At 50.9% G+C, this 23,373-nt stretch overlaps 9 protein-coding genes across 9 annotated transcripts; 7 read left to right on the plus strand and 2 right to left on the minus strand.

The window, feature by feature from the left end:
- Positions 1-2,821: 2,821 nt before the first annotated feature.
- CC77DRAFT_1024284 (hypothetical protein) lies at positions 2,822-4,354 on the minus strand. The gene has a single exon (XM_018525843.1). It carries the CDS (start codon positions 4,200-4,202, stop codon positions 2,940-2,942), a length of 1,263 nt encoding a protein of 420 aa, XP_018381831.1. The 5' UTR covers positions 4,203-4,354; the 3' UTR covers positions 2,822-2,939.
- Positions 4,343-6,912, plus strand: CC77DRAFT_403754 (hypothetical protein). Its single transcript, XM_018531571.1, has 2 exons — positions 4,343-4,577; positions 4,632-6,912. The coding sequence occupies exons 1-2, from the start codon at positions 4,547-4,549 to the stop codon at positions 6,902-6,904; spliced, it is 2,304 nt and encodes a 767-aa protein (XP_018381832.1). The 5' UTR covers positions 4,343-4,546; the 3' UTR covers positions 6,905-6,912.
- A 275-nt stretch (positions 6,913-7,187) lies between these two features.
- Positions 7,188-8,775, plus strand: CC77DRAFT_403761 (tubulin-tyrosine ligase). The gene has a single exon (XM_018531572.1). It carries the CDS (start codon positions 7,286-7,288, stop codon positions 8,720-8,722), a length of 1,437 nt encoding a protein of 478 aa, XP_018381833.1. The 5' UTR covers positions 7,188-7,285; the 3' UTR covers positions 8,723-8,775.
- Positions 8,776-8,783: 8 nt separating this feature from the next.
- Positions 8,784-10,974, minus strand: CC77DRAFT_1098539 (hypothetical protein). The gene is made up of 3 exons (XM_018529955.1): positions 10,315-10,974; positions 9,468-10,200; positions 8,784-9,415 (listed from the first exon to the last, which is right to left on the minus strand). The coding sequence occupies exons 1-3, from the start codon at positions 10,690-10,692 to the stop codon at positions 9,252-9,254; spliced, it is 1,275 nt and encodes a 424-aa protein (XP_018381834.1). The 5' UTR covers positions 10,693-10,974; the 3' UTR covers positions 8,784-9,251.
- A 196-nt stretch (positions 10,975-11,170) lies between these two features.
- Positions 11,171-11,949, plus strand: CC77DRAFT_1065428 (hypothetical protein; the record flags this gene model as incomplete). The annotated part of the gene is made up of 2 exons (XM_018528807.1): positions 11,171-11,452; positions 11,503-11,949. 2 exons carry the CDS (start codon positions 11,171-11,173, stop codon positions 11,947-11,949), a joined length of 729 nt encoding a protein of 242 aa, XP_018381835.1.
- Positions 11,950-12,194: 245 nt separating this feature from the next.
- CC77DRAFT_403826 (Galactokinase) lies at positions 12,195-14,174 on the plus strand. The gene is made up of 3 exons (XM_018531574.1): positions 12,195-12,603; positions 12,650-13,098; positions 13,147-14,174. The coding sequence occupies exons 1-3, from the start codon at positions 12,439-12,441 to the stop codon at positions 14,084-14,086; spliced, it is 1,554 nt and encodes a 517-aa protein (XP_018381836.1). The 5' UTR covers positions 12,195-12,438; the 3' UTR covers positions 14,087-14,174.
- CC77DRAFT_403823 (hypothetical protein) lies at positions 14,175-14,945 on the plus strand. The gene has a single exon (XM_018531573.1). It carries the CDS (start codon positions 14,262-14,264, stop codon positions 14,859-14,861), a length of 600 nt encoding a protein of 199 aa, XP_018381837.1. The 5' UTR covers positions 14,175-14,261; the 3' UTR covers positions 14,862-14,945.
- Positions 14,946-18,388: 3,443 nt separating this feature from the next.
- On the plus strand, positions 18,389-19,344 carry CC77DRAFT_403944 (hypothetical protein). Its single transcript, XM_018531575.1, has one exon. The coding sequence runs from the start codon at positions 18,570-18,572 to the stop codon at positions 19,116-19,118; it is 549 nt and encodes a 182-aa protein (XP_018381838.1). The 5' UTR covers positions 18,389-18,569; the 3' UTR covers positions 19,119-19,344.
- Positions 19,345-20,392: 1,048 nt separating this feature from the next.
- Positions 20,393-22,348, plus strand: CC77DRAFT_1065430 (hypothetical protein; the record flags this gene model as incomplete). Its single annotated transcript, XM_018528808.1, has 3 exons — positions 20,393-20,451; positions 20,505-22,007; positions 22,084-22,348. The coding sequence occupies 3 exons, from the start codon at positions 20,393-20,395 to the stop codon at positions 22,346-22,348; spliced, it is 1,827 nt and encodes a 608-aa protein (XP_018381839.1).
- Positions 22,349-23,373: the final 1,025 nt, after the last annotated feature.

Genomic DNA, 23,373 nt, shown 5'->3' on the forward strand with positions numbered 1-23,373 from the left:
ATTCTATCAACAAGCAACTACTTCGTCTCACGCATGAGCTGGCATCTGCGTCTGCTTTCTCAAACTACCAAAACACGCGCACAAAAACAAGACGAACCAGACTCTCTCGCTAAGCGGCTCAAAAATGAGAGTAACATCAAATTGATTGTTGTGTAGCATCTGCAAGAAGTTCAAGTGATCATTTCGTAGAGGAAACGAAAGGCGACTGTTGTCTCTCGCAGTTACCGGCGGGTCTTTTAACCTCTCACCAGTATATATATACACCTCACCATGTGCCTGACTTTGTTTCTATCCGCAACAATACATATTTGTTCTACCAAAATGCAGTCGAATCTACTCATGTCGGCTGCTTCTTTCCCGCTTTCGACATGTCTAAAATCTGAAACCGGCTGATCGATACCTATGTCCAGTGTCCGCTCACGCAAAAGGCCTAGCATTCTATCTACACCATGTTTGTAAATTATGAACCCCTCCAGATATCGCTGATGTAGCTGAGAGAGAAGGGGAAGCCTGTGAATGAGTTCAAAAGACACCATGGTTGCGAATTTGGTGCCTTTTGGCAGTTACATCCACAAACACCAATGAGCGCGAGTTCTTCGAGACAATGAGAGCACTTCTAGGTCACATCTATCTGTTGTGTTGTATTGCCTAGGTAATGTGTGTGACTGCATACCGCACCTCCCTCAAACTGAGCGGATGCACTTACGCCACAGACCAACGAGACGCTCTACTTCGAGCGTCAGTCGTTCATAGCGCTGAGCAGGTATAAAAAACTGAGTTCTTGTGCTCTTCTTTACTCATACCGACAGTTCAAATTCTCATTCTCAAAACTATAATGAAATTCATCATGCCTGTCTCTGCCGAGAAAGAACAAAAAATGGGAAGAGGAGATAAAATGTCTGTGGAAGGCGGCTGCAACAAAACACTGCATTCATCACTTATGTTCGGCACCACGGGAAGAACTCTCAACGTACTCTTGTTCTTTGGAGTACCCGTACTAGGACAAAAATGCAGTAGCATACAAGGAATGTCCTCTCCGCTCGGCTCCCCGCCTTTTCACCAAGATAGAATATTTTCAGACCATTCTGCATGACTTCAAAATAAGAGCCATTGTATTTGATGGCGTATCTTGCGGGATGCTCGACAGATACCGCTATACTATTCAAAATGCGTTCAGCCTTCGTAATGATCGTGCTCCTCCCCTGTGTACCTCAAATGAGAATGAAAGATCATGATGAAAGGACGCAGAGGTTGTGTTGATGATCCCCATCGAGATGTCAGGCTGTTTTGTAGTTGCCAGAGTCATCAGAGACCTGATTTCAAACCTCTTAGTATCATGCTTGTCTCCAGAGGATGTCTTCCCGGGCGATCATGGAACAGTCAAGTACTAGTAGAAGCCATGACAGCCTTACAGTGAAGTCATAGAGTACGATGGAGGCCAAGAACTCTTTTTCTTACCCGAAGCCTGCATGTCGTCGACCAGTCCGTAAGCAAAACGACACAGGTCCATGTTTTCTCCTCGCTGGGCTCAAAACAAAACACCCAAGAACATGATGTCCTCCGAAAATATACAGGCTTTGATGTTCATGTCTGTCACCCACTCTCTTGTTCTCTTGCTCGCTGAAGAAAGCTCTCTCCATCAAAAAGACGATCATGCTCTGACTATGACTGTCCTTAAAAATCGGTGTCTACCCATCTAAGAAACCACAGAACAGTTTAGCAACACCTCAAAAATAGACCGACATGATGTGATGAGCGGAACAGAGCAGGTTTGATGGTTACAGAAGAATAGATCTCGTGCAAGTATGTAATGATTGAATGCGTCAAGTTGCGGCGAGGTTTGCCACATGGGAAGGCAGTGCTTACGTTTTGTGGTACTGCCTGCGTGTTGCACGTGTTCTATGCGGACGAGCGGGTGTATATAAGCACCACATTCTATCGTGTTCTTCTATTCTCTACAACACGTCCAGTCCTGGAGTCCAAAACTTGTATGGAAAAAGCAAATGACTTCGGTTGTGCTCTTTCTTCCAGGGCTATTTTTCAAAAACAAACCAACAGGACCAAATGGAGTGTGTTGCTCGAGCGGAGACTACCTAGGTACTCATTGTGACAAGCAACAACGATGAACGCGCATCGAACTCCGTGCCCCAAAATCCCATGACCTCGAAACCACTCCAAGAACATACACTCAAAACGAAATACCCTTATGCCGCTACTTTTTGTTTTGTCAAAATCGCGCTTGTGGCAGACATGTCGTCGTTCAGCCCGAAAGCAAAACGACACAGCTCCATGTCTTCCCCACGCTCGACTCTAACATCACTCAAGAGATGGCCTTGGTGAGATGTAACTCAAACCCTGGACACCCCCGGGATCACGTATTTGGGATTTTGGTGCAAGTCGCTGCTTCAAATACAAGGCCTATGGACGAACGTGTGCTCAACATACGCATCATGATGGATGCATTGAAGTGGCGTTTCCAAATGCAAGAGCGAATGATCAATGTCTGGCAAGAGCTCGTGAACTACGACATCCTTTCTCCAGAGTGCATCATGAGGCGAACGGATCTAGAGATAACCATGTCGTCTGAGCCCGTCCGTATTCTCATCACTGCTCTTGAGTTCTTTGGATACGCACAAGACTTCGGCAATGCAGCTCGCGGCCGCGGCAGGTTCGCTGAGGGGACGATGAGATGATGTCTCGAAGATCCTACGTACTGGCTCGCCATTTCGGTTATGCGCTGCGAGACAGAGAGAAGTCAGGCAGAGGAGATGCAGGACATGAGTCTCAGATAGGAGTTAGCCTACACTGGCAGATAGGTTGGGGTTGAATTAAGATTAGGTCGGATTTATAAGACCCTGACCCAACTACAACTATTGACTTAGAATATTCTCTCGTATCATGTCGAATCATCCTTCTCGACCTACTACGAACTATCTCACCTACGACCCCTTTGGCTTGACCGTAAAAAAACTACTCATTTTCTTCATACCACTCGTATCCACCTTCTTCAACTGCTTGACCCCTCTCCCCTCGTTCTTCTTCTTGATGGCCTCCTCTTCCTTCTTCCTCTTCTTCTCTTCCCGCTCCGCAATCTTCTCTTCGTCTAGCTCAACGGCACGTTTCCGGCTTATGTTGTCTGACAGAGAGCGGAGTGAGAGGGCTTCGGATTTGAGGGCTGCGATGGAGGATAGGTGGGCTTCGAGAGGGGCAAAGCGCGCACTTAGAAGGGCGAGGAGGGGTGTGCGTAGGGTTGGCGACATGTAGGCGCTGAAGAGGTAGGTGAGCGATGTGCGGAGGCGGAGGAGGTGTGGGATTCCCTCAGGGGTTATGAGTGTGGGTTTTGAGGAGGCGTCGTCGTCAGGTGTTGTTATGCTAGTTTCGACACTTGTTTGGGATTCCGTTATTGTCGGCTTGTTCTCCTTCTCTTCTTCTGTGCCTGCTGTTGTTGAAACGGCGCTTAGTGTGCTTTCCTCCCGCTTTATGCTCATAACGGGGATTTCCAGGGCAGTCTTGATGTACTTTTCTTCCAGCGATGGTGGAAGTCCATTCTTAACCATGCGCTCGGCTTTTGCAAGCAGAACTTCGAGGAGTTTGGGATGGGAGAGGCGGTACATGGTTTCGTCGCCGGCGTCGACTGTGTCGCATATCCTTCGCATCTTGGTTTCTATCATGGATCTCAGGGAGGTGTATTGTGATAACAACGATTTCCAGTGCGGTGAAGCAGACGAGAGCGAGTCGAGGTAGTCATCGATGGCGAGGAAGTGTTGTTTGGTGTCTTTTGCGGACTTTGGTGTAAGGGCGGGGAGGATGAGGAAGAGTATGTCGATTGGTGTTGCGACGAAGAGGTCGGCGGATTTGGTGATGTAGCCGCTGCCTATCCGCGAAGGGTCTGTTCCTTCTGTTGTGTCATCCTCGGCCTTCTCTCCTGTTATCAACCAACTCCTGCAGTCCTTCTTGGGCGCTGCGATGCGCGTGAATTCATAGAAGCCTTTCTCGGGGCAGAAGTAGTATCTAGACGGGGTGGCGTTTGCGGGGTTGTCGAGACTGATTATGCGCGCATCTTTTGATGTGTCTTTTGGTAGTACGAATAGCTTTGGAGGGTTCGGTGTGCTTTCGGGTAGCGATTTGGCTGTGGACGTGGTGGGTTCAGGTGTGGATTCCTTTGGGGTCGCTTTTGCTGGTTTTGAGCGTGTACGTGCCATTGTGATGTGTATGTTAGTCCAATTGAATCGCGGGAGTATATTATACTAGTTTGAATCAGGTGGGATGCAAGTGGTGTACCGAGTCTGTTGGCGCAAAGTGAAGTTCAGTCGCGTCGCGTGGGTCGGGTCAACCGAAACACGCGCAATCCCTGTCACGTCACGGTTTCGAGTTAGATTAGTCTGGGGTGAACCACAGTCCGGTGTCAACAAACGCCAACGGGTCCCGGCTATGCGCTTGTGATTCCTGCCTGGAGATCCCAGATTCTTGCTTTTTCCCGTCTGTAGTATTGGCGTTGCTATGGGCCGCTGCGAGTTCCCGCAATCAATACTGCACCATCACAACAATGATCGTGCGGGAGAGCCCCAAGTCAAAAGGTGAGGCTGGTAGCGAATCCAACGGTGCTGAGCGTGCGCTGACTCTTGTCACAGTCAAAGACAACCAGCCCAACTGGCCCCCGCAGTCGTCCGTCGAAGCCCTTCTCAGCTCGCCCTCCGGACGTAAAAAGTACGAGAGCCGCCGCCAGCGCGATTCGGCCTCACCATCCCCCTCGAAACGCCGCCCCATGTCGCGCGGAGGAGTCCAAGCCGGTAGCGATGGAGAAGAGGATGAGGAGACGCTTCAGCTGCAGCTCCAGGCCATCGAGGCCAAGCTGAAGTTGAAGGCGCTGCAGAAGAAGAAGAACGAGTCGCTGGACATGGACCGTAACGGCGCATCGTCGCGAGCCAGCATGGCCACCAGTATGCGCAGAATCGACCTATCGCGACCCGACAGCAAACACGACAACGACGTCGAGGTGCCACGCTCACCAGTCCGGACCCGCCAACCGCCTACTGAGCCCAAGAGCCCTGCGCGGGTCATGTTGGGCATAGACAAGGGACTTACTGCTCGCGATGTTAGTCTCAAGCGGCCGGGGACCCCTGGGCGACTGTCACGGTTGGGTTCGTCTCAAGGTCCAGGAACGCCAAAGATCAAGTCCTTCAGCGAACGCATCGCAGAAAGCAGGAACAAGGAGAAGGAGCGCGAGGTCAAGGAAGAGAGGGCTGAGCAGAGGAGGAGCAGGGGCTTTGGCTTGCAGAACATCGAAGGAATCAAAGATCGGCCCTCACTCTCACGAACAAGTTCCGACCAAAGCTCGCGCGACATGCCACCGCCCGCCTCCAGGACTCACGTCCGAACACAAAGTCTACAGAATCGGTCCTTCGGAAACCCACCTACTCCACGGCCAGGATCCACAATGTCCTTCAGACCTGAGAGCGCACGCCCGACATCATCCGCTTCCAAATCTTCATCCAGCAGCTTTGGCACGACCCCAACCGCTTCAAGATACGCCGAGATCTCATCGCGCGACGACAGTACAGATGCGCCCAGTTTTGAATCCTTCTCTGGTCTTCACCTCAAGTCTAGAGAAATGCAACACAATGTTGTAACACGCACGCTGGAAGGCAAGACTGTACTCACCATACCGCAGTTGCTAAAGACGGTCAAAGCGCCTGAGTACGACCCGCCAGAATGGGAAAATGACTATGTCGTTCTCGGGGTCATCTGCTCAAAGTCAACACCGCACAACTCCAAGAACGCAGCCAAAGACCAGACAAAAGGCAAGCAGGACAAAGACATGGATCAGAATGGCAAGTTCATGGTTATCCGTCTAACAGACCTCAAATGGGAGCTGGACCTTTTCCTGTTCGATACCGGTTTTTCGCAATTCTGGAAACTGCCTCTTGGTACACTAGTTGCCATCCTCAACCCAGACATCATGCCACCACGGAATCGCGATACCGGCAAGTTCTCACTGAAACTCTCGAGCTCTGATGATACTATACTCGAACTCGGCACAGCGAGGGATCTGGATTTCTGCCACGCGCAACGTAAAGACGGCAGAGAATGTGGCCAGTGGATCGATGGTCGCAAGACTGAGTTCTGCGAGTTTCACATCCAACTTCAGGTTGACAAAGCCAAGAAAGGCCGCATGCAAGTTAACACTATGACCGGGATGGGTAGTGGGCCTGGTGGCGGCATGTTTGGTGGTCGACGTGGTGGCCCTAAGGGTGATGAACTCAAGAGGGAAGGCAAGTACCATGATCGAGAACTCCACGAAACCGTATACATTGCACCACGACCCGGTGGAGCAGCCAAACTCATCGACCGCGATCACCAAAACTGGGAAGGCGGAGCGAATCGAGAAGATCGCTTCCGTAAGCAATTGGCCGAAAAAGAGAGGGAAAGAGAGCTCGCCAAGAAGCTTGGTACAATGGGAGATGGCAGTACCGGAGGTGACTACATGAAGTTGAAGGGTGCTGGTACCCAGAATCTGCCCGCAAGAGGGTATACATCGTCGCAAGGCTCAACAGGTGCAAAGCCTGATAAGCCAGCCGACACCGACTTTAGTAGTCTGCTTAACCGTACGTCTGCCGATGTTTCTTTGGCGCCCGTTAAACGTAAACGAACAGCATCAGCGAAATCATCAACTTCGAGCGACCCCGTCGGCTGGGGATTCAAGTACGGTCGTATCCCATCACCCAAGAAGGAGGTGCCTTCTGCATTCCGCGGTACACGAGAAGCCAGTCCAGCAAAGAAGAAAGCCCGTCTCTTCTTAGATGGAAAAGGCATTCGCGAGCCTGGACGAGAGAGTCTGGGAGGTCTAGACGCAGGACTTATTGCTGCCATGGACGACGACGACGATGACTTGGAGGTAGTTTAATTCTTTAAAGAAATCCTAGGGGAGGCAACAAAAAAAAAGGAGGATGTGGAAGGGGAAGGCGTTTGGATCACAAGCTCGCTGATTGGCTAGAGCTAAGCGAACAACGGACATTTCGACTTTTCTGGGCTCTGGATACCTCAGGCTTAGCGTAACGTAAGCCTTGTAACGACTTTCCTTTGTGTACATGTACAATATTATACCCGTTCATCACGTTGATATACAAACTGCATTCAATTTCAAAAAGCCGATGTGCTAGAGAGGAGGCGCAGTTGCTTGCATGAGTGCTAGTACTTTCTAACCACACGCAACAACACTTGTGCACCCACCCTTATCAGAAAGAAAGGAGTGAGACAGTATCTCACGAAAACAAATCACCTCAGAATGGCAGCCCAGAATATCAACCCCGGCGAGAAGATTTACGCCCTCGTCAACTACGAAGACCCTTATGTCCAACCCCTCATCCTCGCGGCACTGAAGAAGCGACTACCAGCTTCGGCCCACGAATTCATAACCTCGCCATCCCAACTCCCCAGTCCGTCCTCTCGTTTCCTCCAATGGGTTCAATATGAGTCCATTGACTTTGATCACCTCATGGAACACTCTTCGAGCAGCCTATCCAACGCCTACGTAATTCGCAAGGCACTCATCCGGAAACACTACCTCAGTACCACGATCGCGAATTGGATTACCAAGTACCCAGACAGCGTACTGAAGAAGCACGTCAAACCGAGTGTAGAATTCGAAGTTGACTATGCCGAGTTCCTGGACGATGCGCTGGTAGAAGCATGGGAGTTGAAGGAGAGCTGGGCGAGGAACGAGGAGCTTGATGGCGATGAAGATGAGGAAGAGGCGGCGAAGAAGAAAGAGTGGTGGATCTTGAAGCCGGGGATGAGTGAACGGGGTCAAGGCATCAGGTTATTCTCGAGTGAAGAGGAACTCACTGCCATCTTCGAAGAATGGGATCCTGAGAGCGATGACGAGGAAGATGAGGAAGACGGCGATGCGAGAAGCGATGCTGGCGTCCCCAACACAGACGACCGGAAAGAAGAGAAAGACGAAGGAAACGGCATTATAACATCCCAACTCCGCCACTTCATCGCTCAACCATACATCCACCCACCTCTGCTCTTATCCCCGCCCTCCTTTGCTACCCCTTCTTCATCTTCCTCGCCAGAAACTCTCCGCAAATTTCACATCAGAACCTACGTCCTAGCAACTGGCGCTCTACAAGTCTACGTCTACCGCCCCATGCTTGCCCTCTTCGCCGCACGCCCTTATGTCCCTCCCTGGGACGCTGCTCTCCAGGAGAACCGCGAAGAAGCCATGAAAGCGCATCTCACAAACACCTGTCTCCAGGACAGCGGGGACAGGGAAGGTAGTGTAGGCTTGTTCTGGGATTTGCCCGAAACCATACCTGGACAACCTCCTTTCACCTCTTCAAACGGCAAAACGTTAGATGTAGGAAAGGGATGGAAGGACGAAGTGTTTTCCCAGATTCTAAAAACTACATCTCAGACTTTTGAGGCGGCGGCGAGGGGTATGTCGATTCATTTCCAGCCGCTGCCTAATAGTTTCGAAATCTTTGGTTTGGATTTCATGGTTGGAATTGAAGGGAATGGGGAGCTGAATACGTATTTGTTGGAAGTAAATGCATTTCCTGATTTTAGACAGACAGGAGATGAACTTAGTGGGATGATTGAGGGGCTTTTTGAGGGCGTGGTGAACAAGGGGGTGGCGCCTTTCTTTGGGCTCAACGTGGAGCAAGAGGGGGATGATGACATGGTCAAGGTCTTGGATGTTGATCTGGGCCGGCGGTGAGCGAAGCTTAGGGAGATTCATTATAGCAGCACTGCATGTTGATGAGCACAATGAGAGTAATCACTCATATTTTCCTTGATCTATACTATGGTTCCTGTCCTTTCCTCCCATTACATTCATTTCAATCTGCAACCGCTGCATGCTGTGTTGGTGTCTAATGAGAAAGAACTCCCAAACACCAAACTACCGCATACCTTGATCGGCAGTTGAAGTACCCTATCTACTTACTAACCATGGGGCTATTTATATAGCCAGAAAAAAAGAACACCGATTACAATGCCAGAGCAGCAAAGAAGGTCTTACTACCTTCCATTGCTAAACATACATTAAAGGCCGTCAGTATGCGCACCCTTTCGTGATGCTAATGTAATCGTGGGTATCCTGATCCTGTTCCTTGATGTCAAAGAACACAAAAAGCAAACGCTCGCTATGCAAACAATCAGTCACAAAGGACCTGATGCAGAAGAGGACAAGCTAAGATGTCTTCAAGACACTGATGCTCATTCAAGACGAACGGGCTGGAGCACCGTTAGATGCTGCCGAATGACATGGAGGAGGTTGAGTGCTCACTGCGAGCTCGCTTGTCTGCTGCCTCGCGCTCGAGCGGTTCACCGCTGCGCTTCTTGGATGTCTTGACTGAGCTGCTTGAGCTGTGGGCTGACTTGACGCGCGACCAAGAGTCAAATGAGATCTCTGTTGTGGTATTAGCATGCGGGTAAATAGACCCGTGCACAGGATGACTCACCCTTCTTGAGCTTGCGAGTCGTAGGCGGCGGCGTCGTGGCCAACGATGGAGTTGGCACGACGCTCTTTCCTTTCCTACGGCTCGGGGTTGCGACTGCCTCGTCGACTTCGGTGGTGGCCTCCTCGTCATCAGTCTCAATGCCCTGCGCGCGGTTGCGTTCTTTGATCTCGGCCTGGAACAAAAGTTTCGGCTTGATAGACGAACGAGTGAGCGGGCGGCGTGCCTCAACGCCAATTTGGCGGCGCACTTGCTTGTCATCAGCGGAGAGCTCATCGTCTTGCTCTGCATCTGAGGCGCCGGACGGTGCGTCGTCGTGGAACTTGCGGAAGACCTTGCGACCTCGGAAGATGTACACCATGCCTTCGTCACGGTCGGCGGCAGCCTCCATCTTAGCTGTCTTTCGGTCGACCAGCTTCCTTGACTTTTGAGGAGTAGCCTTTGCCTTGCCCTTGCCCTTGACGGTGATGAACGGGTTCTCTTCAGTCTGAGCGCCGGGAGTAGGTACCCGTTCCTTGGAGTCGGTGAAGATGGGAATCTTCTCGGTAGTCTCGTCCATTTGCTCAGCAAAGCTCTCTAGGGTGTAGAGGTTCTTTGTCTTGCGGCCTTTGCGCGGCGTCGGCATGGCTTCTTCGATGGTGGATGGGCGATTGGTAGGGAACAAGACGCGGGCGGTGGAGCTGACGTCTTCAACGCGACGCTTGCGGGGTGTCTTGGCTGGAGTAGGAAGCATTCCCTGCGTAAGTCAGTATGTTTGTCCGTACGTGTCATAGTTGGAGGCGCTTTGGTACTCGACGCTGTCGTTTGACAAGCGCAGCGGGCCCAAAGCTAGCCTCCTCATGTAACGTACCGGAGCCATGTTTGCGAACAGAGTACGCCGAGAAGAAGTTGGTGCGGCGTTGTCGGAGTCAGAGTCGAGCGGATTGAGGTCCAAGGGCGCGCGACGGATCGAGCGTGGGGAGCGCGGTTGTTGTGAGGTTACAGGCGAGGATGGCGGCGACAGGGCGAAGGAAGCGTTTGCGCGGGCAGCAGACCGCTTAGACGACGAGGCCGTTGGTGTGATGTCGCGCCTGGTCCGTGGGGTGGACCGCTCCTGTTGGTGAGAGTGAATATCGCGTTGGGCGGCCACTCTGCTCGATCGGCGCGGTGAAAACGGCTCGTAGGTGTCTCCATGCAGGGGCGCCGGCGGGGTGTGGATGCGACGGGGCGGCGAGGGTGTGCGCTCCATATTGTGGTGTGATGCGAGTGTTTGTTTGGGATGGGGCAGTTGCGGTGTTGTTATAGCAATGTAGGTAGGAATGTGGATATCCAAAATCAAAACAATGGCACTAAGCTTCAATGTTGCAACGCCTCAACGTTCAAAGGGTCCAATTGATGATGCAATATCGATATGCGCGCAAGTGGAAAGTTCGGTAGGGCTTGTGATGGTGAGGGTGAAGGACAAAGCCGAGTGGGTACAATGGGCTATGTCTCCGATGGGGAAGGGAAGAAAGCGCGAGGTTGGGAAGGAAGGCGCAGATGGCGGGTGCTCCTTCCTTGGCGCAATGCACGCGCGGAACATCAACAAGACCCCTGCTAACCGCTGGCCCCGCCAAACCAAATACGTCAAACACGCCAACGCCTGCCAACTCGAAATGCTGCCCGTGTCACCAAATCAATTCGTCTAGACGCGTCCAACACCATACACAATAAATACACAACGCAATATGGACCCGCCAAACCTCGGGGCGCTTGACCTCTCCGACTCAGACGAGGATGCTTTGTTCGACACGCCGGCGGCGCGCAAGACCAAGCAGAAGACAAAAGATGCGGACAATGATGCGGGGGAGGGTGCAGCGGGCGGGAAGACACGCTCCAAGGAGTCGCATTATACCACAGAAGAGGCGCGAGAGGCGGCATTGCGGAGAGAGTTAGAAAGCATACGAAACGTCAACAAGGTCATTGAGGGCGTTGTGGAAAGCTTGCAGAAAGCAAAGGACAACATGGCTGTAAGGAACAAGTTTAGAACTGCCGCAGTCTTCAGACTGACGATGAATAGACCGTATCACGCACTGTCCAGAACGCTTCTACTTTGCTCCAAACATGGACACGCATACTTTCCCAGACTGAACACAATCAGCGCTTGATCCTAAACCCCCAATGGCAGGGCGCTTCACAAGATCTGATAGACATTGAGGAGGAAGAAGTACATCGTCAGCAGGCCGCACAACGTCGGGCAGCGGAAGAGCAGGCACGGAAAGAAGCTGCGGCGAGGAAGATCGAAGAAGATCGTAGGAAGGCAGAAGCGGCCCCGAGACCAGGCACACGAGGCAGAGTGAGGGGCGGCGCTAGACCACGAGGTGCTTCGACATCGTCCACGGGGAACTATGTTGGTGTGGGTGGACAAGCAGGACGTGGTGTTAGTCGCAGCGATTCAACGCGAGGTCGTGCAGGCAGTGGCATTGGACGAGGGCTGCCACGGGGCAGGGGAAGAGGTCTGGGCTGATGAATGTGCATGCTCCAGCATCTTCACCATACCTCGAGTCGACATCGAATAAATACGTGAAAAACTCGACCGACAATGAACCTCGAAACGTAAACTTCGTAATTTCAGGGTCTCGAATGCTCAAATCAATGTGCACTATCGAAAATGCATCGTGCAATCCAAATCGGACTAGCTGAGCATGCCACTCACCCAAGACTGGGGTGCTTGGTAGCTTGTCGAGGCACGGGACTCTTCTCCAGAGCAACCGGCACTAGAATTTGTACCTGCAGCTCGATGCAGTGAGCGCGCCGGATTGGTGATGCGGGTGCATTTCTCGAAGCGGGAAAGCCTGGGAACCCCACTTGTCGTCAGTTGGACCCCGCCGTACAATTGCTTGAGATCTTGCGACCATCCGGAGATTCAAATAGATTCTCCGTTTCCTGCTTTTCGACCTCTTTTCTCTTTTTCCTTCTCTTCCATTCTTCTGAAATTGGACGTCTATATCACACAATGGAAGTTCCAACAGCAACGTCGCTACGCGACATCTACCCCGAGGACGCGCTCCCCGTCGAAACAAAGCGATGGGAGAGCCTACTCGCCAAGTTCAAGGACCTCTACGGCAAGCAAGCAGACTTCGTCGCTAGGAGTCCTGGACGCGTCAACATCATTGGCGAGGTAAGATACCTGCAAGAGTCCCGTTTCCCTTGACTGATGGTTGTAGCACATTGACTACTCTCTATACGAGGTCCTGCCCATGGCTATCACCGCCGACTTCATCATGGCTGTTGCTGTGCGACCTACCGAGGAAAAGCCGCGCATACGGATAGCAAACCTCAACTCCGAGAAGTTTCCCACCCGCGAGTTTGACATTCCCGAGGGAGAGATTCCAATCGACGCTTCCGAGCATGAGTGGACCAACTACTTCAAGTCCGGATTGAAGGGCGTATCACAACTACTACAGAAGAAGCGCGGCAAGTTCACATCCGTGGGTATGGATATTGTTTGCGACGGCACAGTACCAAGTGGTGGTGGTCTCTCCAGTTCGGCGTCCGTAGTTTGCACAAGTTCTCTTGCTGTACTAGCTGCGAATGGCGAGGAGAAGATCGACAAGACCGAGTTATGCGAACTTGCAATTGTTTCTGAGCGCGCAGTCGGTGTCAACTCTGGAGGGTAAGCTTGACCAAGTGGTTGAAGGTGTTATAGCTAACATACCCACAGTATGGACCAAGCAGCTTCCGTCTTCTCCCTCCGCGGTTCCGCCCTATACGTATCTTTCAAGCCCAGCCTCAACTACACAAACATCGAGTTTCCGAAAACAGACCCGGAACTCGTCTTCGTTACCGCCCAGAGTTTCGTCGCCGCAGACAAGCACGTCACAGCCCCTGTATGCTACAACCTACGTGTAGTGGAATGCACATTAGCGGCGGTCTTCCTAGCCAAAGCATTCGGCCTGAAGAAGGATCTCCCAACAGACTCATCTCCCCTTGGCGTCAGCCTGCGTGGCTTCCACGACACTTACTTCGAAGACAAAGAAGGCGTCTCAGACAACACCAAGATCTCTGTCTCAGAGTTCGAAACGCAACTCACAAAGCTTATCCAACACACCGAGGACTACCTTCCCCAAGAAGATGGCTACTCGCGCCAGCAAATCTGCGGCCTCCTCGGCATCTCCGAAGACGACCTCAACCAACGCTACATGTCCAAGTTCCCCGTCCGCGCCGAGAAATTCATGCTTCGCCAGCGTGCCCTACACGTCTTCACCGAAGCCCTCCGCGTGATCAAGTTCCGATCGCTACTCGCTTCACCGCCGTCAAATGACCGCGCGTACTTGCAATCACTAGGCGATCTTATGAACACAACGCAAGACTCGTGTCGCGAGATCTACGACTGCAGTTGTCCTGAGCTCGACGAGTTGTGCGACTTGGCACGTGCAGCGGGAAGTTGTGGTAGTAGACTTACTGGAGCGGGCTGGGGTGGATGTAGTGTGCATCTTGTGCCTAAGGACAAGGTTGAGGCAGTTAAAAAGGCGTGGGTGGACAAGTACTATAAGAAGAAGTTTCCAGATATTACCGAGGAGAAGCTCAAGCAGGCGGTTGTTGTTAGTGAGCCCGGGAGTGGATCTATGCTTTTCAAGGTTACGGGGGATAAGCTTGCTTAGATGGGGTAGGTATTGAGTGAGGCAGCTGGAATCTTCGGGTAAATAATACCCTTGTGTGGTTCAGACGTGGTAACGTCACACTAGGTTGGCCGTTTGAATATCTGTGGTCACGGCTTAGAATACGATACAGAGACACCAGGTTTGTCTCGTTTACCTTCTCACTGAGAGTCAGAATATGGAATGTTTCGCACCACAGTCTTCATGTTCTTCAATATGCAGTACATGTCACATCAACTCCTGCTTTGGCTTCACAGTATCGCAGGCCATGCAGAAAATCATGCGGACTGTACTGCATCAACACCGTAGTAGCTTCTATGAGGCGCCTTGCTATATCCTCACATCGATCATCTCTTCCAAGGCGGCAGTATCACAGCTCCTGCATCCAATAACAATATCTAATCTACTACATTGCGATCAGGACATTTCAACTCCTATCTTCACATCTACACGCATATCACAATATCGACAGGTAATCCCCATCCAGCGACCTACCACCAACATGCCTAGACGCAACCCCGATCGCCGTAGAAAACAATCGCGAAAGACACATTCTCAGAAACCAAGTTTCGATCGAGCAGGTCATTATCAGCAATATAATAATACTATGTATGCAGACGGAGATGTACTTGCCGCAGCACGTTTCAGCGAAGATAGCATACGAAGACAACTCGGGTACACGATTCCACCACCACAGCAGATAAGTGGCGATATAACACCAAGGTGGCGGACAGGATATTGGTATACATATACGCATCCTGTTCACGCGAAGATGTAGTTGTCTGGGTTGGTGGTGATCAAGGGTTCACACATGGATATGGGTATGAGTATGCTGGAGAAGAAGAGCATTGCCACAACGAAGACTATGCGATCGGTGCGGGGCTTTGTGATGAAGCGTCTGCGACATGTCATCAGGATACACGGAAGTCTGCTGGGCTACCGTCGTTTGGATACAGAGAAGGGTATCACGATCCGATTCTGAAAGATCAGACTGAGGATTGGTGGAAGTTGTTTGGTCATGACGTACCAAAACAGTTCATCCTTGGTGCCGAGTCCACTCGAATGGTGGATAAGGAGTGGAATGTTGCGGCGTACTTTGCGCCTTATCGCACGCCAAAGCAGGAGTCGTGCCCTAGGCCAGAGAGGGAATGTCGCGACGGGAAGAATCATGCAGTGAAGGAAGGTGGAGAATCTGGAAATGAGCTCTCTACCGGCGAGATCGGTGGCGGAATACCGCGGGTATGCAGAGGAAGGGATGATTGGGAATGTGACTTTTGTGGAGTAGAGTGCTTTTGTTGGACTGTTGAGTCGAAAATGACTGAGCTTTGGTGATAAATTTAAGGCTGGAGGTTCCTATCTAGAATGCGTGCCGATAGTATGGAGATACTGGCACGTCGAATCTACCCTAGTAATTGTTTAAAGTTTGTCTGAACCTTAGCATCCAATGGGTTCTTTCTGAAAGCACTTTTCTGAGTCACGATTTCATGTTATTACGAACTTCCATTGAAAGTGGTCGGCGAGTGCTGTGAGCATGCTCCAGTGCCTTCGCGTGGGGAAGGAGTCGAGGCGCAGGTGACGGTGTTGTGTCAGGCAGGCGGAGCACTTCGGAGAAGCACAAGGCCGATGCCTCGCGTACGGTCTTGTACGGAGTGGCTGACTCCACGTGGTTGCTGGGAGACCACATACTCCAGTCCTGGGCTCTACGACTCGGTTATTCGGAGAGTGGGATGACGTTGCAGCGCGTGTGGACGGTGTATGAATTAGGTTAGTGGCTCTTTGCATCACAAAGGTCCTTGTATTATCATATGGTGAGATAACTTTCTGTGTTACAAAATGGTGTTAGATGATTGGTGTAATGATAGAATGTGAGTATTCTCATCCGTGAAAGCATTTCCTGGTGTGTTGTCTTCGATACTGGCACGGAGAAATATTCCAAAAGAGAAATGGTGTCAGCTTTATGGCTATGACGTGGGTCCGAGGTAATTCATGGTAAACCGGTTAATGACCAGGCAAAGCCGCGATGATAAATTGCAGTTCCCGGATACACGCAAGCTAGAAGGGGTGTTGCTATTCGATTGCCTGACCGTCGCTCTTTGCCATGCGGAAGGCTTATCGCAGAAGGATGCTAAAAGATCTGTTATAGCAAAGACCTGGTGTCGTGCAATGCAAGGAGAGTCGAAACACCTTGCTTTTGTCTGTGGAGGGTGAGATCAATTTGCTCAAACGCCAGTGGCGCAGGAGCTTGTATGGGAAGATAATGCTAGACTGAGACCGGAAACGTATAATCTCCCCTCAATCCGAGTGACCAGGAAGAAGCAACAATGTGGAGTGGCAAAGGTCTGCACCGTGGTTTACGTGAAGCCACATTTGATGAGGCTGATTGACTCTTGTGTAGACTTCGTCCTGCCTGAGAGGACATAACAAGCCATTCCTGGCAGTGTTCCGTATGGTCGTGAGAACTTGACGTTGAAGTCACCAATGGCTTGCATGAGGCTTCTTCCGGATAAAGTTCCGACGGCAGTGCAGTGAATCTTAGACGAGCAAAGTGTGTTCCTGTATTGTTCCAAAGTTGGGTCAGCTAGGTCAGGCATCATTCAAATTGGGCAGTCGATACGCTCAAGTCTATTTGTGCTGCCCGAGCAGGATACCGATATGGTTTCAATCAGCTTGATGGATGATGCGGCTGTCGTCGTTCAATTTGCGCGTCGGTGACCAGAGTAAGCCGAATTAGCTAAGAGATGCACGTTTTGCGACAGCTGCAAGGGACCAGGGAGCCACGCGAGAGAAAAGGAGGCATCAGCGCCTCTATGGAGAGCCTCGTGGCGTGATACTCATGCATGCGATTCAGACTTGAGTGTCGGCTTGCAGCGCAGTCGATATGGAGCGATTTGATATAGGGCATGGACCTCCGTGTGGGGTTGCCCTGGTAGCGCCGCCAGCTAAGCGTGCCTTCTGCGGCCTCACCAACAGATCGCTTCGCCCAGCTCCAGTACATCCACATACCTATCGTATGATGTAGGCTTTTCGCGATTGCTGGTGTAGCTTAGACAAAATCTCATTACCGCATGCCTCATGCGCGACACATATAGCTCTACCAAAACACCCTACCCTTACCGGCCGTTCCTGCACATCCCGAATTGCGACGGCTGCCATGTGTGCTTCGTTACTGCGCGTGCCACAAACCAAATGCCTGCGTAACATGATCTCGGAGACCAGAAGCCGTGGTATTATAGGTAAATACGTCAAATACGGAACGTATGCTACACAACTCATGTCTCTGACCATCAATTGGCCAGTCAACATAACCTGAAACTTGACTCATCTGAGTAAACGTCAAGATGGCGAATACCAGTATTTTCAGGTTGGGCGCAGGATTCCTGCTATGCATACCCACCGAGACGCTGCGGTCGGCATCATTGTGTTTCGCCCGTATTAGCTTTTAGTATGGTTCGACTGGATGCCGCGGAAGACATCGATGACGGAAAAGACACGCATTGTTACCTCAAGATTCGACAACATTGGAAGACAAGGCATGAGGCAAGAAGTCGTACGATCGGCTCAAAGAGTCTGGAATACTTTTGACTTACAGCCTCTAGCATGCACAAACCTCGCCATCTACAGCGGAAGAATTCTTTTCGGCCCCTCTTAGAGTCAGCCCCATTGTTGGTTCCGTACCGATCATCGACCTCGCGTATCCATCGGATCCACTAGAGTTTGTCTGGAGATGTTCGCTCGACCATCGTGGGGGTCAGTCCACTCTGCAAGGGGAATTCGAATCATACCACAACTGGGTGATATACTCTCCAAAGACATAACTGATCCGAGCTTGTACGCCTCAGCACACAATGGGTCCTACACGGTAATTTGCATTCCATGTTGCCTACGGATGAATCGACTGGAAACCTTTACTAGCCATCGCTTGTCCACTTACGTTCCGAATATGAACGCGACAACATGCCACTCGTATGCTCCACTGCCGAAACTGGTAAGCGTATCGTGGTCACAAAAAGGCTTAGACCGTCTGAGATATCTGCTCGTTGCAGAGACAGCGATAGGCATTGCGATCACAAGCTTCCAGCCACTGAATAAGCATGCTACTCCAGATCGAGGTTTCATTAGGTGAATCTCTTCCAGAATACCAGAAATTCATAAGATACGAGCTATATTACGTCATGATGAGCGAGTCTCATGAGCCATATGAGGCACTTTGCTCTCCCGGATTGTTACTTATACTCACACCGCTTGATAATGGACATACAACATCTCTTTGCACCGATCTGTGCATAAACACAATTACAAGTCTGCTCGCCCTACTAAATGCTGTACTTTTGAGCTTGCCATGCATAGTCGACATACTTTGTCCTTTTCAAAACCCACCCCAATGAGCATATGAACAACGGCGTGTCGCATAACAGTACCTAGACGCTAGACGCTGGACAAGCTACACACATCAGACCATCCAAATTTCATTGGGGAACGCTCGACAATGCGGCAGTCTCGAGAAGTTACAACATTCCTCAGCTTACCCGCTGCATTGCGAGAGCGAATCTACGCCGAGGTTCTGATATCACTCGAGCAAGGCCCAGAGATACTCCGCAGTTGCCGCCAGGTTGAAAGAGAAGCTCGGAAGTTCTTATACCAAAGACCCGTCAACTTTCCGACTCAACTTTCATTGTATGAATGGTTAGATGCAACGCCTGACAACCTCCTCGCACAGGTTATCGATATCTCAGTGGCAGTCCAAGATATCAATCTTCGATCCATACTACATCCTCACGCGTCGACTCTGCTATCACCTGGCCCTCCACGACTGCTTACCTGGGATCTGTACGAGGCGGAAGTCAGTCGATTCACGTTGGCGTTAGAGAGGCTGCCGCACGTTAAGACAATTGCTATCCAAGCATCTTCGAACTCTCCATCTCACCTTTATGACGAGTTCGTGTCTAAGGTCTTGATAGAGTCGAGGTCGAAATTGCCGGATGCCAGAGTAGTACATGTCGTAAATCTGGGTTCGCATAATACAGCGGAGTATTGAATAAGCCGCGAACTGGCTGTTCAACATCGACGGAGGCTTTACAGGGTTCGGGCTGATCCCACCGTTGGAAAAATTGGCCTCTTCATTGGTTCGGTTCATCGCGAGGCTGATGAAACTAACGGACGCCTACCGAACCTTGATGCAGAGGCAGTGTGATCTTCGCAGAGATCTGATGCAGGAGCGTATCGATACCCAAGCTGTCAGGCATCGCATGGAAGCATCCTATGTCGCTGATGCTAGTCGAGTGTTGCGGACTGATCGAGTTGGATACACGGGAACATCTTGGTTGAAGTATGAGAATTGTACGTCATTGCGTGTGTCTATCGAACTCGAGTTGATGCTCATTCGGCAATTTCCGCTAGTAGCTGGCTTGCGAGAGGTCAATCCTAATTGTTTCGAGGTTATCCAAGCTCAGAACTAGGATGCACTGAACGAAGATGTTATAAACGAGTATGCGAAAGGTGAGATGCCCAGGTCTTTTGATGAAGCTAAGACTGTTGGCACCAAGGTTATGCCTCATCAGCTTATCTGCGGGTTCGGGTTCGGGATCGTATAGGAGCGGAACCTTAAAGAAACATGCTGGCACTTCTAAAGTCGTTTGGAATGTGACCTCGTGATATGACCTATCATCTCCAAGCTATCTTCTGCGCGCAGTCAACCACTGCACGTCATTGTTGATCGCGATATTTCATCGTTTTTTTTTGAGCTCATATCAACGTATACCGGGATGTGATAGTGTACTAGAGTTGCATGATGAGATTGTCGTGAAGATGACGATGCGTTCTAGCATCACCCTTGGGGAGGTGTAGATGCTGGTCTGTTGTAACTTCATGCACTCGGTGACAGCGACTGGCAGTGCTGACTAGTGCGTATTTGTCAGCGCCGCTGGGCGGGGATCGGCCGTTCTGCTAGTAACGAAAGATCAGACCGATCGAGCATATGTCAGCAAAGTATTCCTTTGATCAGCCAACTCACAATGTCAAGTGCTGGTGTCGAAAAGCGTGGCTCTGCCTCTACTGTACGGGTAAGCAAGTTTTGATGTTTTCTCCCGGTCTAGTTCATCCGCGGCTCCATGCATCCGGCAAGGGCGCTCCCGACGCGACTCAGCCTCAACATCCGCGGAGAGCTATCTAGCATCGAATGTCGCTTCCAGAGCATTTTGTACGCGCCGATTTCTAAACTGACGCGTCTTTTAGGCTTGCGATCTGTGCCGCAAACGAAAACGAAGATGTGTATGGAATTCTGGCCCCCAAGGCTGCTCGCCATGCACCAATATGAAAGAGACGTGTACGACCACGTACACGCGGAAGCAGAGATCGAAACCACAGAGAGGGTATGATCTGAGTGCGTGCTCCAGTTTTTCAGTGTAGGCTAACGATGGTTTAGTAATCGCATAGTCGAGTATGAGAGTCGAATCAAGAGATTAGAGTCGCTTCTACATGAGCGGAACGTCACACAACCTGAAATACGTCAACAACCGATCATGCAGGTCACAGACGCTTCAGTTCCGCTCTCGAAGTGGGTTGAATCATTGCGCCATGAGGTAGAAACTGGGCCTCAACCTCAGCTTCCGGACCTCAATCCCTTCGATCTAGAGGGTCTTTTGCAGGGCAGCGACGGAGTATTTGCAGATGAACTCGGTGCTCTGTCTATGGGCGACACTAGTCAAGGTTCTTCAGCATTAGACACTCCACTCCCGATTTCCTTAGATGGCATCCAGCCATCAGTTGACTTTCAAGAGGATGCTGCTTTCTTGCAGGGCGGGCATTTCGGGCCGAGATCGACCGAGGGGCTCAGTCCGCTCCCCCAACCGACAACAACCAGTCCTGATAGTGATTGGTATCTCCCACCTCCAGAGCTTGGAACATCACTGCTTGCAGAATTCCTGACAGACTTGAATACCGCCTATCCACTCTATCAGCCACATGTTATTGCCGACCACCTCCGGACGTGTTATGCAGGGCTGTCCGATGGCGCGGCAGTTGCTTGGACGAGCGCGTACATTGTCTTCGGTATGGCACATCATCTTCGCGGAATGAGTGTGACTGGGAACAGCTACGATATGGACATGGCTCAGTATTATCTCGCCCGCGCATATTCCACACTAAACACTCTTCTTGCGGCGCCACCGTCCCTAGGACAAGTACAATGTCTTATTGGGTTAGCACTGCTCATGGTGGCCAGTCCTTGCAGCTATAAACAATCAGCAGGACACTTCGTCTCCACCGCACTACGTGTTATCAGAAGTCTCGTATACCAAGAGGAGAAGGACTGTCTCACGATAGAACAGCTAGCCAACAGCGCACAACAGCGTCGCGTTTTCTGGATCTGCTTTATTAACGACATTACTTTGGCCATTCTGAATAACACACAACCTACACATAAGCTCCAGGATGTTGCCAATTGCTCTGACTTTGTAGCAGACGAACTCGGTGCACTTACTGCAGCCGAGGGTACATGGCGAGTGCTCATATTTTGGTTGTTTACCAGGATAGCTTTGCTCCAAGTCGAAGCTATCGATCAGGTGTTTTCCCGCACGACAAGCAACAACACTCCTCTCGACTTGAGCGCTGCTACTTCCATTGTCTTCGCACGGCTACAGGCGTTTCGCGAGCAACATCATATCTTTCACCTCTCCGCTGGTCAGATTCAACAATTATTGTACCGGGCAGATATTTGTCACTGCATTGCGCTTGAGGCTTACTACTTCGCTACTATATATCGACTGCATGCGTTTATGGCCATGGATATGAGCTCGAAGATCAACCCTTTTGAGATGGATGGCTTGAGTAGGATGTCGAAGATGAAGCAACATAAATCATATTCGGAGGCGCGAAGACTTTTGAGTCTGTTGCCGGTAGCTCCGCGAGGCAATGTCGCCTTGTACTGGTAAGTGATATGCACGAGAGCTTCTAAACTCAGCCGTGTAGTCAACTACGACAAACAGTCGCTAACCACTTTGTAGGATGATACATTCCATTCTCATCGCAGCGCTCGTTACTATCCTTGCACACCATATTCAAAACCCAATGGCAGACGCCCCTTCGCCTACTGAATTGCGCATCTATCAGCAACTAGTTGCCGACCTCGATATCATGGTCGGTGCAGGCGACAATCCGGATTTGGCAGACAAGGCGACGTTCTGCAAGCGCTTGCTATCAGCTTACGAAGCACGATTCCGTGCTCAGAGGATAGGGGGTCCTCTACGCAGCATCGCAGTGACGAGCTAAGAAAGGCTGCGTTGTTGGTTCGCAAACTCGCGTCAAAGAAATCAATTGTCCTCTACCACTTCTATCATGTAAACCCGGACAGTGAATCGCTATTGCAGATACAAGAGATCGAAGCCAACGGATCTCGTCAATCAGAGAGACCTCCCATATCTCCAACATCATCCGCAATTCGATACCCTACGAGTTCTCATCATATGGCACATCAGGTCCAACGAAGGTGTTCCGATTTCTATGATCTGTACAAAACGTGCGGCCACTGCATGTTGTGTTCTATCACACTCCGTTCACAACGATAATTTGTATCGAGTCAGCCTTCCGTCACTATTCAAGGCATATTTGTGGGCGATTGGGCATGGCTGGAGCAAGAAGATACCCGTCTAGATACAAAGCATGCAAAGCGCGGATTGCCTTGTCGTCATTTACCCAACTATTCAACCGCCGGCACAGTTGTCGTACGTGGCTGGGCGAGCTACAAATCATCTCGTCCGTCCTTGACGTTATGGTATGTCCCTCTCAGCTCTCGACGCAGTGTGTCAGCTTGGTGTGATTGAGCACAAAAGTGGAGCTGCTTAGCTGACGCTAACCCAGCAAGCGCCAATCTCGGCTCCCGCTTTCGCTCAGCTGCACCTGTTCGTCCTTAGAATCTAACAGTTCCTTGTCACTCACAATCCCATCGCATGTCCAACACTTTGATTGACCATCGCACGTAATAATTCTTGATGCGCGACACCGGTACCTCGCCTTACAAAGCCGCACGCGATGCGGAGACAGCTTCAGCAGCCACCATCCTGCAGTCGGGCCACACAACCTATATCAGGCAGCAACCCCATGGCTAGTAGTATCACAACCTGCCCAGACCGGTCAAGGTGTTTTGCGCTGGGTTAATTAGATGGCGTTCATCGGCCAATCAAAGACGGAGGGTGTGCGAAGCACGGCTAGGATTTGGGGGCCGATACGACAGCCTTGAGAACGCCTCTGTGACGATAAAAGTAGCGTGTGCCCAGCATGGCTTTTGCCATAAATCA

This window comes from Alternaria alternata (genome assembly GCF_001642055.1).
Source record: "Alternaria alternata strain SRC1lrK2f unplaced genomic scaffold CC77scaffold_22, whole genome shotgun sequence".
NCBI lineage: Eukaryota > Fungi > Ascomycota > Dothideomycetes > Pleosporales > Pleosporaceae > Alternaria > Alternaria alternata.

Excerpts from the sequence above, each read along its gene's own strand:
- CC77DRAFT_1024284 (XM_018525843.1), bottom strand. The coding sequence starts at position 4,202 with ATGGCACGTACACGCTCAAAACCAGCAAAAGCGACCCCAAAGGAATCC.
- CC77DRAFT_403754 (XM_018531571.1), top strand. The coding sequence starts at position 4,547 with ATGATCGTGCGGGAGAGCCCCAAGTCAAAAG. Across the intron at positions 4,578-4,631 it reads GGAGAGCCCCAAGTCAAAAG|TCAAAGACAACCAGCCCAAC; the intron begins GTGAGGCTGGTA and ends CTCTTGTCACAG.
- CC77DRAFT_403761 (XM_018531572.1), top strand. The coding sequence starts at position 7,286 with ATGGCAGCCCAGAATATCAACCCCGGCGAGAAGATTTACGCCCTCGTC.
- CC77DRAFT_1098539 (XM_018529955.1), bottom strand. The coding sequence starts at position 10,692 with ATGGAGCGCACACCCTCGCCGCCCCGTCGCATCCACACCCCGCCGGCG. Across the intron at positions 10,201-10,314 it reads TGTTCGCAAACATGGCTCCG|GGAATGCTTCCTACTCCAGC; the intron begins GTACGTTACATG and ends TGACTTACGCAG. Across the intron at positions 9,416-9,467 it reads GACTCGCAAGCTCAAGAAGG|AGATCTCATTTGACTCTTGG; the intron begins GTGAGTCATCCT and ends ATACCACAACAG.
- CC77DRAFT_403826 (XM_018531574.1), top strand. The coding sequence starts at position 12,439 with ATGGAAGTTCCAACAGCAACGTCGCTACGCGACATCTACCCCGAGGAC. Across the intron at positions 12,604-12,649 it reads GCGTCAACATCATTGGCGAG|CACATTGACTACTCTCTATA; the intron begins GTAAGATACCTG and ends TGATGGTTGTAG. Across the intron at positions 13,099-13,146 it reads GTCGGTGTCAACTCTGGAGG|TATGGACCAAGCAGCTTCCG; the intron begins GTAAGCTTGACC and ends ACATACCCACAG.
- CC77DRAFT_403823 (XM_018531573.1), top strand. The coding sequence starts at position 14,262 with ATGGAATGTTTCGCACCACAGTCTTCATGTTCTTCAATATGCAGTACA.
- CC77DRAFT_403944 (XM_018531575.1), top strand. The coding sequence starts at position 18,570 with ATGCGGCAGTCTCGAGAAGTTACAACATTCCTCAGCTTACCCGCTGCA.